General features: G+C 51.4%; 1 protein-coding gene across 1 annotated transcript in view; it reads right to left on the bottom strand.

The window, feature by feature from the left end:
- LOC116937345 (transient receptor potential cation channel subfamily M member 3-like) overlaps positions 1-20000 on the bottom strand; it is a 170128-nt gene that overhangs the window by 10364 nt on the left and 139764 nt on the right. The window contains exons 23-27 of the mRNA XM_076064311.1: positions 18010-18261; positions 16582-16756; positions 12432-12452; positions 8546-8690; positions 7017-7192 (exon numbers count right to left, since the gene is read on the bottom strand). Of these exons, the coding sequence (XP_075920426.1) occupies positions 7017-7192; positions 8546-8690; positions 12432-12452; positions 16582-16756; positions 18010-18261 (769 nt within the window). The remainder of the gene's footprint in view (positions 1-7016; positions 7193-8545; positions 8691-12431; positions 12453-16581; positions 16757-18009; positions 18262-20000) is intronic.

The raw sequence follows: 20000 nt of genomic DNA, 5'->3' as shown, positions 1-20000 counted from the left end.
GGCCGAGAAGACCTGAAGCTTAGTGCGGAGCGACAGACCAGGTAGCTTCCACACAACGTTACGCGGCCGATGAAAAGATATTGCCGCTCGACTGATTCGGAGTGAGACCTCTGCCGTTAAACTGGAGCCGGTCATGAGCACATTTCCCCCAGGTATGGGAAACTCTCCACTCTCTCCACAACTGCCCCATCAAGGATTTGGAGTTGTGGGGGTGGAGTGTCTGATGGTTCAAAATACCCAGGCAGGTGCTTAGTTTTGGTGGGGCTGATGGTAAGGCCCCACCTCTTAGTGGCACGGTCCAGTCTCAGCAGCAGCGTCTCCAACTCCTCCTCTGAATGAGCAGCTATTACCAAATCATCAGCATACATAACATGGTTGAGCAAGGAGCCATCCCTTGACCGCACCTGGGCATCGATCAGCCTCCCATTGTATCTGTACCATATGGAGATTCCCCCGGTACAGCCATCGAAGGCTTCACGAACTACGTGGTCGAAATAGATGTTAAATAATGTGGGAGCCAGAGGACATCCCTGTCGCACCCCAAGGTGAACAGGGAATGGCTCCGACTCCCGGCCACGTAGTTTTACCCAGGCCCGCTCACCATCATGAAGGTCCTTAATGATCGTGAGCAGAGGGTCAGGGACTCTGAAAGCACGAAGAACGACCCAGAGCCCAGGCCTACTGATGGCATCATAGGCCTTGACCAGGTCAATAAAGCAGAGATGTAGGTCTTGTTGGAATTCCCTACACCTCTGCTGTAGCAGACAGACAGAAAATATGACATCTGTGCAGGACCACCCTTTCCTGAAACAGCATTGGGGCTCCACAAGCCTCTCCTCAGCAAGACTGGCAAGGCGATATTGAATCCTTGCCAGGACCTTTCCCGGCACACTGAGGAGTGAGATGCCCCTGTAGTTGTTACAGTCTGTGAGGTCCCCCTTCTTAAAGAGGGGGACCACCAGGGCATCCTTCCAATCCTGCGGAACCCGTCCAGTGGTCCAGACTGTTGTTATGTCATATAGGTCAGTCTGTGCACAAACGCCACCCTCCCTCGGCATTTCGCTTGGGAGATCATCTCTGCCCGGTGCCTTTCCTGGTCTAAGACTCTGGATCGCCTTCAGTATTTCCTCAACAAATGACACCTCAGCCAGCCACTCACAGGGGGTGACTTCTTCTTTCAATATTTGAGGCACCGCAGCCTCAGCAGGGTCATCCTCACTTTGTGCCACGATGTTTTCCTGGCTGAGGGCTTTCCCCTCCCCCAGGACCTCACTGAAACGCTCAGCAAATCTACAAATCTGTTCCTGGGGGTCGGAGATTGGATCACCGTTTTTCCCCTAATGATGGTAAATAGGTGTGGTGCTGCAGGTTACTTTTTTTGATGGAGTTAAATAGGGATTTGTGATCGCGGGCCACTGAGGCAGACTCCATCTCCTCAGCAACCCGCGACCACCACCCATCCTTGCAGCGCCTCACGGGTCTCCGAACCTCCGAGCGAAGGCTGCGGTAAGCCTCCTCATTCTCTGACGCGGGATACTGTAGCCGATGACAGTGGGCCTGTCACTTTTTCTCAGCCAGTCTGAACACCTCCTCTGTCAGCCAGGGTCTCTGGGGAGGTCTAGACCGTGTACCCACAGCAGCCATTGCAGCTGCATGAGTCACAGTCCTAAACCTCGCACATTTACCTTCGACATCAGGAGGAGTGGGGGACGATGACAACCCCAGCCACAAGCGATAATGAAATTCTCGCTTGCAACTTTCACCAGCTAGCTGAGACCAGGTCAATATGGGTTTGAATGGGGTCCTGGGTGTACACCCACCACCAGAGTGGAAGAATGGCAGGCACATCTTACAGATGACAAGTCGATGGTCAGTGGGCAGATCAGCTCCACGGTAGGTCCTGGTGTCAAGGACATGGGCTCGCATTCGCTGTTCCGTAACTATGTAGTCCAGCAGATGTTCTTGCTTGGACCCGGCATGCATCGATGATGTTGTGTGGATGTGCCGATGCCGGAACAGCGCATTGGTAATTACAAGCCCATGGGCTGCACAAAAATCTAGCAGCCTCCTCCCGTTGTTATTGAGCTGATCTGGCCCATGCCTTCCAATCACTCCAGACCAGCTGCCAGCATCATGACCAACTCGGGCATTGAAGTCACCCCAACAAGATGACTCTATCCCGAGGGGCCACTTTAGCCAGCACCTGTGACAGGAGGTCATGGAAGGCATCTGACTCATCGTCCTTGCCTACATCCCTCCACGGATGTTCATCTTCGGTGGGGGCATAAGTAACCACGACCACCACTCCTCGCCTTTGGCTGATGGGAAGGCGAGCCCAAAGTAGCCTGGGGCTTACAGCTTCCCACACCTCACCGCCACGCTCCCCCGCCCCCTTCATTTTTTTGTTCAAAAGAAGAGCCACACCCTGTTGTTTGGCAGTCTGCTTCCCCCGAGTAGAGGACTGTCCACCCCTCATGGTGGCATGAATACCACAGAGATCCAGGCGGTACCGGTCCAGCTCTCGACAGAGCAGTGGCAGCCTCTCCTCCGCAGTGAGCGTTCGAACATTCCACGTGGCCACACGAAGTGGCTTTTCGTTGTTTCTGGAGGAGCCCCGAGGGTAAAGATTCAGACTCCTGGCTCCGCCAATTGGGGTTTGGCCAGGAGACGTCATAGACGCCTGGCCCCCCGGGGCCTCCGGCACAAGCTTATTAGTTACATATTTCAGTTTAACTCGTGGTTTAGTGGTAATTAATTGAAGGTGGAGGGGTTACCAGCCCCTCGCACCCGTCCAGAGCCCCCGTTTAGCCACTGTGGTGGACACAGACGCCATGAGGGGAGGAGCCAATCGGAATTGGCGCTCCCCCCACAGCACTGTCCACGACAGAGTTGCCCGTCCGGCACCGCGAGGAGGTAGGGGGTTGTTTTGCCGGACCCGACATACACACACACACCCAGACACTCACCCACACACACATTCACCCACCCACACTCACCCACACACTCACCCACCCACACTCACCCACACTCACTCACCCACGCACACTCACCCACGCACACTCACCCACGCACACTCACCTACACACACACACTCACCCACGCACACTCACCCACACACACTCACCCACACACACACACTCACTCACTCACCCACACACTCACCCACCCACACTCACCCACGCACGCTCACTCACACTCACCCACGCACGCTCACCCACACACACACTCACCCACACACACACACTCACCCACACACACACAATCACCCACACACACTCACTCACCCACACACTCACTCACCCACACACTCACCCACACAAACTCACCCACGCACGCTCACCCACACTCACACTCACCCACGCACGTTCACCCACACACACACTCACCCACACACACTCACCCACACACACACATACTCACCCACGCACACACACCCACCCACACACACTCACCCACTCATCCACACTCACCCACCCACAAACTCACCCACACACACCCACTCACCCACACTCACCCACCCACACACTCACCCACCCACACACTCACCCACCCACACTCACCCACACACACACTCACCCACCCACACACTCACCCACCCACACTCACCCACACACACACACTCAATCACCCACCCACACTCACCCACCCACACACTCACCCACCCACACACTCACCCACTCACACACACCCACTCACACTCACCCACACACACCCACGCACACTCACACTCACCCACACACACACTCACCCACACACACACACTCACCCACACACACTCACCCACACACATACAGCCACACACACTCACCCACACACACACACTCACCCACACACACACACTCACCCACACAGACACTCACCCACACACACACTCACCCACACTCACCCACACTCACACTCACCCACAGACATACACTCACCCACCCACACTCACCCACGCAGACTCGCCCACCCACACACTCACCCACCCATACTCACCCACACACACACACTCACCCACCCACACGCTCACCCACCCACACACTCACTCACCCACACACACAGTTACCCACACACACTCACCCACACACACACTACGCACGCATTCACCCACCCACACATTCACCCACCCACACACTCACCCACCCACACACTCACCCACCCACACATTCACCCACCCACACTCACCCACTCACACTCACCCACACTCACTCACCCACACACACACTCACCCACCCATGCACACTCACCCACACACACTCACCCACCCATGCACACTCACCCACACTCACTCACCCACCCACACTCACCCACACACACACTCAATCACCCATGCACACTCACCCACACACACTCACCCACTCACCCACACTCACCCACCCACACACTCACCCACACACACTCACCCACTCACCCACACTCACCCACCCACACACTCACCCACCCACACTCACCCACACACACACTCAATCACCCACGCACATTCACCCACGCACACTCACCCACCCACCCACACTCACCCACACACACTCACCCACACACACTCACCCACACACACTCACCCACACACACTCACCCACTCACCCACACTCACCCACCCACACACTCACCCACACACACTCACCCACTCACCCACCCACACACTCACCCACCCACACACTCACCCACCCACACTCACACACACTCACCCACCCACACACCCACGCACACTCACACTCACCCACACACACACTCACCCACCCACACACTCACCCACACACTCACCCACACACACTCACCCACACACATACAGCCACACACTCACCCACACACACACACTCACCCACACACACATTCACCCCCACACACACACACACTCAACCACACACACTCACCCACACACACTCACCCACACACACAGCCACACACACTCACCCACACACACACACTCACCCACACACACACACACTCACCCACACAGACACTCACCCACACACACACTCATCCACACACACACTCACCCACAAACACTCACCCACACACACACACTCACCCACACACACACACACCCACTCAAACTCACCCACACACACACACACCCACTCAAACTCACCCACACACATACACTCACCCACAAACACTCACCCACACTCACCCACACACATACACTCACCCACAAACACACTCACCCACCCACGCACACTCACCCACACATACACACACACCCACTCAAACTCACCCACACACACACTCACTCACACACGCTCACCCACGCACGCTCACCCACACACGCTCACCCACGCACATTCACCCACGCACACACACCCACACACCCACACACACACTCACCCACACTCATCCACACACACAGTCACCCACCCACGCACACTCACCCACACACACTCACCCACCCACACTCACCCACACACACTCACTCACCCACACATACTCACCCACCCACACACTCACCCACTCACACACTCACCCATACACACTCACTCGCTTACACACTCACCCACTCGCTCACTCACCCACTCACTCCCCCACTCACCCACTCACTCACCCACTCACTCACCCACTCACTCACTCACGCACCCACTCACTCATTCACTCACCCACTCACTCACTCACTCACCCACTCACTCACCCACTCACTCACTCAACCACTCACTCCCCCACACACTCACCCACTCACTCCCCCACACACTCACTCACTCACCCACTCACCCACTCAATCCCCCACTCAATCCCCCACTCACCCACTCCCCCACTCACCCACTCACTCACTCACCCACTCACTCACTCACCCACTCACCCACTCACTCACCCACTCACTCACTCACCCACTCACTCACTCACCCACTCACCCACTCACTCCCCCACTCACCCACTCACCCACTCCCCCACTCACCCACTCACTCACTCACCCACTCACTCACTCACTCACCCACCCACTCACCCACTCACCCACTCACTCCCCCACTCACCCACTCACTCACTCACTCACCCACTCACCCACTCACTCCCCCACTCACCCACACCCCCACTCACCCACTCACTCACTCACTCACCCACCCACTCACCCACTCACTCCCCCACCCACTCACTCACCTACTCACCCACTCACCCACACACACTCACCCACTCCCCCACTCACTCAATCACTCACCAACTCACTCACCCACCCACTCACTCCCCCACCCACTCACCCACTCATTCACCCACCCACTCCCCCACTCACTCACTCACTCACCCACTCACCCACCCACTCCCCCACTCACTCACTCACTCACCCACCCACTCACCCACCCACTCCCCCACCCACCCACCCACTCACTCCCCCACTCCCCCAGCCACCCACTCACTCACCCACTCACCCACTCACTCACTCACTCACCCACTCACCCACCCACCCACTCACTCACCCACCCACCCACCCACTCACCCACTCACTCACCCACTCACCCACTCACCCACTCACACATCCACTCACTCACACACTCACTCACTCACTCACCCACTCACTCACTCACTCACTCCCCCACTCACTCACTCACTCACCCACCCACCCACTCACCCACCCACTCCCCCACCCACTCACCCACCCACTCACTCACACACCCACTCACTCACCAACCCACCAACCCACTCACTCACTCACCCACTCACCCACCCACCCACTCACTCCCCCACTGACTCACTCACCCACTCACCCACTCACTCACCCACTCACCCACTCACCCACTCACCCACCCACCCACCCACTCACTCACCCACTCACCCACTCACTCACCCACTCCCCCACTCACTCCCCCACCCACTCACCCACTCACCCACCCACCCACTCACTCACTCACCCACTCACCCACTCACTCCCCCACTCACCCACTCACTCACCCACTCACCCACTCACTCACCCACACCCTCACCCACTCCCCCACCCACTCACTCCCCCACCCACCCACCCACTCACCCACACCCTCACCAACACACTCAACTACCTCCTGCTCCTGCACGACTCCCACCACCACCGCCACCGCCGCCACCACCACCACCACCTCCATCGTGGTGACGCCTGAGACGGCAGCAGAGGTACTTGGCGAGGAGGCTCAGGTGGGAGAGAATGATGAGAGGTGGTGGGAGCACGGGACGCTCGTGGAAGGTCATGATCAGCTGGTAGCGTTGGAACTTCCACACCTGGTTCGAGATGGATTTCACCTCGAAGAAGGTGTTGCTGTGGGGGGAGGGGGAGGGAGAGGGGAGGGAGGGGGAGTGAGTGGGTGAGTGGGTGAGTGAGTGAGTGGGTGAGTGAGTGGATGAGTGAGTGGGTGAGTGGATGAGTGAATGGGTGAGTGAGTGAGTGGGTGGGTGAGTGGGTGAGTGAGTTTGTGGGTGAGTGAGTGGGTGAGTGAGTGGGTGGATGAGTGAGTGGGTGAGTGGATGAGTGAATGGGTGACTGAGTGGGTGGGTGAGTGGGTGAGTGAGTGTGTGGGTGAGTGAGTGAGTGGGTGAGTGAGTGGGTGAGTGGGTGAGTGAGTGAGTGAGTGGGTGAGTGGTTGAGTGAGTGAGTGGGGGAGTGAGTGAGTGAGTGGTGAGTGAGTGGGTGAGTGAGTGAGTGGGTGAGTGGGTGAGTGAGTGGGTGAGTGAGTGAGTGGGTGGGTGAGTGGGTGAGTGGGTGAATGAGTGAGTGGGTGAGTGAGTGGGTGGGTGAGTGAGTGGGTGAGTGGGTGAGTGGGTTAGTGAGTGAGTGGGTGAGTGAGTGTGTGGGTGAGTGAGTGGGTGAGTGAGTGGGTGGGTGAGTGGGTGAGTGAGTGAGTGGGTGAGTGAGTGGGTGAGTGAGTGGATGAGTGAGTGGGTGAGTGGATGAGTGAATGGGTGAGTGAGTGAGTGAGTGGGTGAGTGAGTGAGTGGGTGAGTGAGTGAGTGGGTGAGTGGGTGAGTGAGTGAGTGAGTGGGTGAGTGAGTGAGTGAGTGGGGGAGTGAGTGAGTGAGTGGGTGGGTGGCTGAGTGAGTGGGTGAGTGAGTGAGTGGGTGATTGAGTGTGTGGGTGAGTGAGTGAGTGGGTGAGTGAGTGGATGAGTGGATGAGTGAGTGAGTGGTGGTGATGGCGGTGACGGTGGTGATGGTGGTGATGGTGTTGGTGGTGATGGCGGTGACCGTGGTGATGGTGGTGGTGATGGCGGTGACGATGTTGATGGTGGTGATGGCGATGGTGGTGATGGTGGTGATAGTGGTGGTGGTGATGGTGGTGATGGTGATGGCGATGGTGGTGATGGTGGTGATGGTGGTGATGGTGACGATGGTGGTGGTGGTGATGGTGGTGATGGTGATGGCGGTGACGATGGTGATGGTGGTGATGGTGACGATGGTGACGGTGGTGGTGGTGATGGTGACGATAGTGGTGGTGGTGATGGTGGTAGTGATGGTGGTGATGGCGGTGATGGTGGTGGGGGTGGTGGTGGTGATGGTGGTGGTGACGGTGGTGATGGTGGTGGTGATGGTGGTGGTGATGGTGGTGATGGCGGTGACGATGGTGACGACGGTGACGATGGCGACGGCGGTGATGATGCTGGCGATGTCTCCTCACTTGAAGACGGCGATGAGGAGGTTGACGAGGAGGATGTTGGCGACGAGGAGGTAGCAGGCCATGATGGCCGGCGTGATCCAAGCTCCGGGGATGCACCGCGGCATTCTCTTACCGTCGTCATCGTAGAGATTGTCGCCACACGGCGCTGTGGGAGCATCGCCGTAGTCACCGTAGTGATCGTAGTGATCATAGTGATCGTAGTGATCATAGTGATCATAGTCACCATAGTCACCATAGTCACTGTAGTCACCATAGTGATCGTAGTGATCGTAGTCACCATAGTCACCATAGTGATCGTAGTGATCGTAGTGATCATAGTCACCGTAGTGATCATAGTGATCATAGTCACCGTAGTGATCATAGTGATCATAGTCACCATAGTCACCATAGTCACTGTAGTCACCATAGTGATCGTAGTGATCGTAGTCACCATAGTCACCATAGTGATCGTAGTGATCGTAGTCACCGTAGTGATCGTAGTGATCGTAGTCACCGTAGTGATCGTAGTGATCATAGTCACCATAGTGATCATAGTCACCGTAGTGATCATAGTCACCATAGTCACTATAGTCACCATAGTCACCATAGTCACCATAGTGATCATAGTGATCATAGTCACCATAGTCACCAGTCACTATAGTCACCATAGTCACCATAGTCACTATAGTCACCATAGTCACCATAGTCACCGTAGTCACCATAGTCACTATAGTCACCACCATCACCATAGTCACCATAGTCACCACCATCACCATAGTCACCATAGTCACCACAGTCACCATAGTCACTATAGTCACCACCATCACCATAGTCACCATAGTCACCACCATCACCATAGTCACCATAGTCACCACAGTCACCATAGTCACTATAGTCACCATAGTCACCATAGTCACCACCATCACCATAGTCACTATAGTCACCATAGTCACCATAGTCACCACCATCACCATAGTCACCATAGTCATCATAGTGATCATAGTCACCGTAGTCACCATAGTCACCATAGTCACCATAGTCACTATAGTCACCATAGTCACCATAGTCACCACCGTCACCATAGTCACCATAGTCACCATAGTCACTATAGTCACCATAGTCACCATAGTCACCATAGTCACTATAGTCACCATAGTCACCATAGTGATCATAGTCACCATAGTCACCATAGTCACCATAGTCACTATAGTCACCATAGTCACCACCTTCACCATAGTCACCATAGTCACCATAGTCACCGCCATCACCATAGTGATCATAGTGACCATAGTCACCATAGTGATCACAGTCACCATAGTCACCATAGTGACCATAGTCACCATAGTCACCATAGTCACCACAGTCACCATAGTCACCATAGTCACCACAGTCACCATAGTCACCATAGTCACCATAGTCACTATAGTCACCATAGTCACCATAGTCACCATAGTCATCATAGTCACCTTAGTCACCATAGTCACCATAGTCACCATAGTCACCACAGTCACCATAGTCACTATAGTCACCATAGTCACCGTAGTCACCATAGTCACCATAGTCACCATAGTCACCGTAGTCACCATAGTCACTATAGTCACCATAGTCACTATAGTCACCATAGTCACCACCGTCACCATAGTCACCATAGTCACTATAGTGATCATAGTCACTATAGTGATCATAGTCACCATAGTCACCATAGTCACCATAGTCACCGTAGTCACCATAGTCACCATCACCATAGTCACCATAGTCACTATAGTCACCATAGTCACCATAGTCACCATAGTCACTATAGTCACCATAGTCACCATAGTCACCAAAGTCACCATAGTCACCACAGTCACTATAGTCACCATAGTGATCATAGTCACCATAGTCACCATAGTCACCATAGTCACCGTAGTCACCATAGTCACCATAGTCACCGTAGTGATAATAGTCACCATAGTCACCACAGTCACCATAGTCACCAGCATCACCATAGTCACCAGCATCACCGTAGTCACCATAGTCACCATAGTCACCATAGTTACCATAGTCACCATAGTCACCATAGTGATCATAGTCACCATAGTCACCATAGTCACCATAGTGATCATAGTCACCATAGTCACCATAGTCACCATAGTGACCATAGTCACCATAGTCACCATAGTCACTATAGTCACCATAGTCACCATAGTCACTATAGTCACCATAGTCACCATAGTCACTATAGTCACCATAGTCACCATAGTGATCATAGTCACCATAGTGACCATAGTCACCATAGTCACCACCGTCACCATCGTCACCATAGTCACCATAGTCACCATAGTCACCATCACCATAGTCACCATAGTCACCATAGTCACCATAGTCACCACCGTCACCATAGTCACCATAGTGACCATAGTCACCATATTCACCATAGTCACTATAGTCACCATAGTCACCATAGTCACTATAGTGATCATAGTCACTATAGTCACCATAGTCACCATAGTCACCGTAGTCACCATAGTTACCATCACCATAGTCACCATAGTCACCATAGTCACCATAGTCACCATAATCACCATAGTCACCATAGTCACCATAGTCACCACCATCACCACCGTCACCATAGTCACCACCATCACCATAGTCACCATAGTCACCACCATCACCATAGTCACCATAGTCACCATAATCACCATCGTCACCATAGTCACCATAGTCACTATAGTCACCATAATCACCATCGTCACCATAGTCACCATAGTCACCATAGTCACTATAGTCACCACAGTCACCATAGTCACCATAGTCACCATAGTCACCGTAGTCACCATAGTCACTATAGTGATTATAGTCACCATAGTCACCATAGTCACCGTAGTCACCATAGTCACTATAGTGATCATAGTCACTATAGTGATCATAGTCACCATAGTCACTATAGTCACCATAGTCACCATAGTCACCGCCCTCACCACCGTCAGCATCGTCACCACCGTCACCATAGTCACCATAGTCACCATCACCATAGTCACCATAATCACTATAGTCACCATAGTCACTATAGTCACTATAGTCACCATAGTCACCATCACCATAGTCACCATAGTCACCATAGTCACCTTAGTCACTATAGTCACCATAGTCACTATAGTCACCATAGTCACCATCACCATAGTCACCATAGTCACCATAGTCACCATAGTCACTATAGTCACCATAGTCACTATAGTCACCATAGTCACCATAGTCACCGCCCTCACCACCGTCAGCATCGTCACCACCGTCACCATAGTCACCATAGTCACCATCACCATAGTCACCATAATCACTATAGTCACCATAGTCACTATAGTCACTATAGTCACCATAGTCACCATCACCATAGTCACCATAGTCACCATAGTCACCTTAGTCACTATAGTCACCATAGTCACTATAGTCACCATAGTCACCATCACCATAGTCACCATAGTCACCATAGTCACCATAGTCACCATAGTCACCATCACCATAGTCACTATAGTCACCATAGTCACCATAGTCACTATAGTCACCATAGTCACCATAGTCACCATAGTGACCATAGTCACCAGTCACCATAGTCACCATAGTCACCACCATCACCACCATCACCATCGTCACCACCTTCACCATCGTCACCATCGTCACCACCTTCACCACCACCTTCACCACCTTCACCACCACCGTCACCACCTTCACCACCACCTTCACCACCACCTTCACCGCCACCACCATCGTCACCACCTTCACCACCTTCACCACCACCGTCACAACCATCATCACCTTCACCACCCCCCCCTGTGTCTCACCCCCCGTGTGTCTCACCCCCCCCCCGTGTCTCACCCCCCCCCCCCGTGTCTCACCCCCCGTGTCTCACCCCCCGTGTCCTGAGACTCACGATTGATCTCCATAGCGAACACTGGAGGTGCGGTGTTGTTGTTGTTGGTGTTGTTGTTGTTGGTGTTGTTGTTGGTGTTGTTGTTGGTGGTGGTGACGATGTTGGTGACGGTGGTCGGGTCGATTCGGTGTTGTCGGCGAGAACGAGACACACCGTCACTCAGAGCCACCCACCCCACACGTGGGGGGTAGAGACAGAGATTGGGGGGGCGCTCCGCTCGCTCGCTCGCTCGCGATGGAGGGGAGGGTGGAAAACTCAAAAAACAAAATCGTAAGTTGTGGGGGTCTGGGGGTGGGGGGCTGGTGGGTACGGTCGCGTCAACGTCAAAGTTTGACTGTCGGGGGGGGGGGGGGGGCAGGAGGATGATCGTCTCTTGAGATCCAAACGTCCTGGTGCATTATTGATAGTTTATTTGTATTAACCACTAAACGTCCTGATACATTATTGATAGTTTATACGTCCTGATGCATTATTGATAGTTTATTTGTATTAACCACGGAACTTCCTGATACATTATTGATAGTGTATACGTCCTGATGCATTATTGATAGTTTATTTGTATTAACCACTAAACGTCCTGATGCATTATTGATAGTTTATTTGTATTAACCACTAAACGTCCTGATACATTATTGATAGTTTATTTTTATTAATCACGACACGTCCTGATGCATTATTGATAGTTTATTTTTATTAACCACGGAACGTCCTAATCCATTATTGATAGTTTATTTGTATTAACCACTAAACGTCCTGATACATTATTGATAGTTTATACGTCCTGATGCATTATTGATAGTTTATTTGTATTAACCACGGAACTTCCTGATACATTATTGATAGTGTATACGTCCTGATGCATTATTGATAGTTTATTTGTATTAACCACGGAACTTCCTGATCCATTATTGATAGTTTATTTGTATTAACCACTAAACGTCCTGATACATTATTGATAGTTTATTTGTATAAATCACGACACGTCCTGATACATTATTGATAGTTTATTTTTATTAACCACTAAACGTCCTGATACATTATTGATAGTTTATACGTCCTGATGCATTATTGATAGTTTATTTGTATTAACCACGACACGTCCTGATACACTATTGATAGTTTATTTGTATTAACCACGACACGTCCTGATACATTATTGATAGTTTATTTTTATTAATCACGACACGTCCTGATGCATTATTGATAGTTTATTTTTATTAACCACGGAACGTCCTAATCCATTATTGATAGTTTATTTGTATTAACCACTAAACGTCCTGATACATTATTGATAGTTTATACGTCCTGATGCATTATTGATAGTTTATTTGTATTAACCACGACACATCCTGATACATTATTGATAGTTTATTTTTTATTAACCACGACACGTCCTGATACATTATTGATAGTTTATTTTTTATTAACCACGACACATCCTGATACATTATTGATAGTTTATTTTTATTAACCACGGAACATCCTGATCCATTATTGATAGTTTATTTTTTATTAACCACGACACGTCCTGATACATTATTGATAGCTTATTTTTATTAATCATGGAACGTCCTGATACATTATTGATAGTTTATTTTTATTAATCACGACACGTCCTGATACATTATTGATAGTTTATTTTTATTAATCATGGAACGTCCTGATGCATTATTGATAGTTTATTTTTTTATTAAACACGGAACTTCCTGATACATTATTGATAGTTTATTTTTTATTAACCACGAAACTTCCTGATACATTATTGATAGTTTATTTTTATAAACCACGGAAACTTCCTGATCCATTATTGATAGTTTATTTTTTATTAATCACGACACGTCCTGATACATTATTGATAGTTTATTTGTATTAAACACGACACGTCCTGATACATTATTGATAGTTTATTTTTATTAATCATGAAACGTCCTGATACATTATTGATAGTTTATTTTTATTAATCACGAAACGTCCTGATACATTATTGATAGTTTCTTTTTATTAATCACGGAACTTCCTGATCCATTATTGATAGTTTATTTTTATTAATCACGACACATCCTGATACATTATTGATAGTTTATTTTTATTAACCACGGATCGTCCTGATACATTATTGATAGTTTATTTTTTATTAATCACGACACGTCCTGATACATTATTGATATTTTATTTGTATAACCCACTCGACTTTACCTACAGAACCAATGAGTGATGAGGATGATTGTTGATTGCGATGATGATGACGATGATGACGACGATGACGACGATGACGACGATGATGATGATGGTGACCAAGCGGCAGATGGTCGGGGTGGGAACTGGTGGCGGTGAAGGCGCGCCGTGGATGATCGGGCGACGGTCGGAATGGCGGAGTTTAGGTCGAAATCGGGCGATCGAAATCACGCAGTCGGGAATCACGTCATCAAAATCACGTAATCAAAGTCACGTCATCAAAATCACATCGTTAAATGGCGTGATCAAAATCACGTCATGAAAATCATGTAATCAAAATCATATAATCAAAATCAGGTAATCAAAATCATGCAATCAAAATCATATAAAAATCACGGAATCAAATCATATAATCAAAATCAGGTAATCGAAATCAGGTAATCAAAATCATGCAATCAAAATCATATAAAAATCACGTTATCGAAATCATATTATCAAAATCAGGTAAGCAAAATCATGCAATCAAAAGCATATCATCAAAATCATATAAAAAAATCACAGACGTGTATAACAATCAAAATCAGACGCGTTTGAAATCATGATTACAATCTCGCCGATATCGGGATCGTAATCAGTGCTGAAATGGGGACAAAAATCAAATCACGCGATCAACAATATGAAACAAGGACATGCATCGTGAAGACAAATAAAATCGTCACTCACAATCACCCCAGATCATAATCAGATAAATCATAATGAACACAATCACCCCAGATAATCAGATAAATCATAATTAACACATAAAATATGTCACGTGGTCACGGGGCAGGGAATGTGATTTGGGGAATGATCGGGAATGCATTCAGCATCAGCATCAGCAGCATCATCAGCATCATCAGCATCAGCAGCATCACCAGCAGCATCAGCAGCAGTAGTAGCAGCATCATCAGCACCACCATCAGCAGCAGCATCATATTCATCAGCAGCAGCATCATCATCATCAGCAGCAGCAGCAGCATCATCATCAGCAGCATCATCAACAGCATCAGCAGCATCATCAGCATCATCAGCATCAGCAGCAGCAGCATCATATTCATCATCAGCAGCATCATATTCATCAGCAGCAACATCATCAGCAGCATCAGCAGCATCATCAGCATCAGCAGCAGCAGCATCAGCAGCAGTAGTAGCAGCATCATCAGCACCACCATCAGCAGCATCAGCAGCAGCATCATATTCATCAGCAGCAGCATCCTTATCAACATCATCATCAGCATCATGCCAAAGTGATAGCACAGAAGAAGATGAAGAGGAAGCAATTAGACACAGTGGTGCTGATGATGATGGTGGTGGTACTGATGATGATGATGGTGCTGATGATGATGATGGTGGTGGTGATGATGGTGGTGGTGGTGATGATGGTGGTGGTGATGATGGTGGTGCTGATGATGGTGGTGCTGATAATGATGGTGTTGATGATGGTGGTGGTGATGATGGTGGTGGTGATGATGATGGTGGTGGTGGTGATGATGGTGGTGATGATGGTGGTGCTGATGATGGTGGTGCTGATGATGATGGTGTTGGTGCTGCTGATGACACCACTTCCACTCCCCACCCACCTACTCAACCACCCACCCACCCACCACCAACCCACCCAACCACCCACATACCTACTCACCCACCCACACACCCACTGACACACTCACTCACCCACCTACTCATCTACCCACCCACCTACACACCCACCCACACCCACCCACTCACCCACCCACCCACCCACTCACCCACCCACCCACCCACCCCACACACCCACTCACTCACCCACTCACCAACCCACCCACACACTCACCCACTCACCCACTCACCCACCCACTCACCCACTCACCCACCCACCCACCCACTCACCCACCCACCCACCCACTCACCCACACACCCACCCAACGGGCCCCGCTCTTACTGTGAACTTTGCTCTTACGGTCAATCTGATCAGCGAAGACCTCGCCGTAGATCATCCAGTAGGGCATATAAAATATGTTCCTGGCCAGGCGCCATGTCGGCTCCTCGTCGGGGTGCAGGATCGCCTGTCTCGCCACGCCGAAGCTCATCAGCACCACGAGCATGATGATGACGAAGTACAGCATGTCGATCATCTAGTGAGGGAGGGGTGGAAGGGGTGGTGGGTGGGGAGAGAAGTGGGTGGGTGGGTGGGTCGGTGGGTCGGTGGGTCGGTGGGTGGGTGGGTGGGTGAGTGAGTGTGTAGGTGAGTGAGTGGGTGGGTGGGTGAGTGAGTGGGTGAGTGTGTAGGTGAGTGAGTGGATGAGTGTGTAGGTGAGCGAGTTGGTGAGTGTGTAGGTGAGTGAGTGAGTGGGTGGGTGAGTGAGTGGGTGAGTGTGTAGGTGAGTGGGTGAGTGGGTGGGTGAGTGAGTGGGTGAGTGTGTAGGTGAGTGAGTGGGTGGGTGGGTGAGTGAGTGGGTGAGTGTGTAGGTGAGTGAGTGAGTGGATGAGTGTGTAGGTGAGCGAGTTGGTGAGTGTGTAGGTGAGTGAGTGAGTGGGTGGGTGAGTGAGTGGGTGAGTGTGTAGGTGAGTGGGTGAGTGAGTGAGTGGGTGAGTGAGTGGGTGAGTGTGTGGGTGAGTGAGCGAGTGAGTGTGTAGGTGAGTGCGTGGGTGAGCGAGCGAGTAGATGAGTGTGTAGGTGAGTGAATGAGTGTGTAGGTGAGTGAGTGGGTGAGTGAGTGGGTAAGTGGGTGAGTGCGTGGGTGAGTGAGCGGGTGGATGAGTGAGCGGGCGAGTGGATGAGTGTGTAGGTGAGTGAGTGAGTGGGTGAGTGAGTGTGTAGGTGAGTGAGCGAGTAGGTGAGTGAGCGAGCGAGTGGATGAGTGAGCTAGCGAGTGGATGAGTGTGTAGGTGAGTGAGCGAGTGAGTGGGTGAGTGAGTGGGTGAGTGAGTGAGTGAGTGTGTGAGTGAGTGGATGGGTGAGTGGGTGAGTGAGTGGGTGAGTGGGTGAGTGAGTGGGTGAGTGGGTGGGTGGGTGAGTGGGTGAGTGAGTGGGTGGGTGGGTGAGTGGGTGAGTGAGTGAGTGAGTGGGTGAGTGAGTGAGTGGGTGAGTGAGTGGGTGAGTGGGTGAGTGAGCGAGTGTGTGAGTGAGCGAGTGGGTGAGTGAGTGAGTGGGTGAGTGAGTGAGTGGGTGAGTGGGTGAGTGAGCGAGTGTGTGAGTGAGCGAGTGGGTGAGTGAGCGAGCGAGTGGGTGAGTGAGTGAGTGAGCGAGTGTGTAGGTGAGCGAGCGAGTGAGTGGGTGAGTGAGCGAGCGAGTGGGTGAGTGTGTAGGTGAGTGGGCGAGCGAGCGGGTGAATGAGTGTGCAGGCGGGTGAGCGAGCGAGCGAGCGAACGAGCGAGCGGCTCTCACCATCTTGCCGATCATCATGACGTAGGGCCCCAGGTACTTGTTGACGCCGAATATGTCGAGCAGGCGAATGTACCAGAAGATGATGTCCACACAGTAGATGACACGGCCGTAGCTCATGAAGGGCTGATCCTGAAGCCGCAGCGAGACACCCATCACGAACACCGTGATGGCCACGGCGTCCGTGATGTTCCAATACTCCTGCAGCCAAACCTTCACCTTCTGCGAGAGCTTGCCGGGCTCCGACATCACGATCTGGAGACGGGGGTGGTGGGACGGGGGGGGAGGAGGTTGGTGGAGAGAGGTTGGTTAGAGATGGAGGAGGTTGTGGAGGAGATGGAGGAGGTGAGAGATGGAGGAGGTGAGAGATGGAGGTGGTGAGAGAGGTTGGTGAGAGATGGAGGAGGTTGTGGAGGAGGTTGTGGAGGTGAGAGATGGAGGAGGTGAGAGATGGAGGTGGTGAGAGATGGAGGTGGTGAGAGATGGAGCAGGTGAGAGATGGAGGTGGTGAGAGAGGTTGGTGAGAGATGGAGGAGGTTGTGGAGGAGATGGAGGTGGTGAGAGGGGTTGGTGAGAGATGGAGGTGGTGAGAGAGGTTGGTGAGAGATGGAGGTGGTGAGAGATGGAGGAGGTTGTGGAGGAGATGGAGGTGGTGAGAGATGGAGGTGGTGAGAGATGGAGGTGGTGAGAGAGGTTGGTGAGATATGGAGGAGGTTGTGGAGGAGATGGAGGTGGTGAGAGATGGAGGTGGTGAGAGTTGGAGGTGGTGAGAGGGGGAGGAGGTGAGAGATGGAGGTGGTGAGAGATGGAGGAGGTGAGAGATGGAGGTGGTGAGAGATGGAGGTGGTGAGAGATGGAGCAGGTGAGAGATGGAGGTGGTGAGAGAGGTTGGTGAGAGATGGAGGAGGTTGTGGAGGAGATGGAGGTGGTGAGAGGGGTTGGTGAGAGATGGAGGTGGTGAGAGACGGAGGTGGTGAGAGACGGAGGTGGTGAGAGACGGAGGTGGTGAGAGATGGAGGTGGTGAGAGATGGAGGTGGTGAGAGATGGAGGTGGTGAGAGATGGAGGTGGTGAGAGATGGAGGTGAGAGATGGAGGTGGTGAGAGATGGAGGAGGTGAGAGATGGAGGAGGTGAGAGATGGAGGTGGTGAGAGATGGAGGTGGTGAGAGATGGAGGTGGTGAGAGGTTGGTGAGAGATGGAGGTGGTGAGAGATGGAGGTGGTGAGAGACGGAGATGGTAGTGGTGATGATGATGGTGGTGGTGATGGTGGTGATGGTGATAGTGGTGATGTTGATGATGGTGGTGATGATGGTGGTGATGATGGTGGTGGTGGTGATGATGTTGATGATGGTGATGTTGATGCTGGTGGTGATGATGATGGTGGTGATGATGTTGATGGTGGTGGTGATGATGATGGTGGTGGTGGTGATGATGTTGATGATGGTGGTGATGATGATGATGGTGGTGGTGGTGGTGATAGTGGTGATGTTGATGATGTGGTGTTGATGATGATGGTGGTGATAGTGGTGATAGTGGTGATGGTGATGATGATGGTGATGATGTTGATGATGGTGGTGATGATGATGATGGTGGTGGTGATGATGATGGTGGTGGTGATGATGTTGATGATGGTGGTGATGATGATGATGGTGGTGGTGATAGTGGTGATGTTGATGATGGTGGTGATGATGATGGTGGTGGTGATAGTGGTGATGGTGGTGGTGATAGTGGTGATGGTGATGATGATGGTGATGATGGTGGTGATGATGATGATGATGGTGGTGATGATGATGGTAGTGATGATGATGGTGGTGATGATGATGATGATGGTGGTGATGATGATGGTGGTGATGGTGATAATGATGGTGATGATGGTGATGGTGATGATGGTGATGATGGTGGTGGTGGTGATAATGATGGTGATGATGATGATGCTGGTGATGATGATGATGATGGTGATGATGATGTTGATGGTGGTGGTGGTGATGATGAT

Source organism: Petromyzon marinus, unplaced genomic scaffold, assembly GCF_048934315.1.
Source record: "Petromyzon marinus isolate PM22_M1 ecotype Great Lakes invasive population unplaced genomic scaffold, UKy_Petmar_22M1.pri1.0 PM_Scaffold_38, whole genome shotgun sequence".
NCBI lineage: Eukaryota > Metazoa > Chordata > Hyperoartia > Petromyzontiformes > Petromyzontidae > Petromyzon > Petromyzon marinus.
Note: the sequence above shows the minus strand (reverse complement) of the source record. Positions and strands in the feature narration are given on the sequence as shown.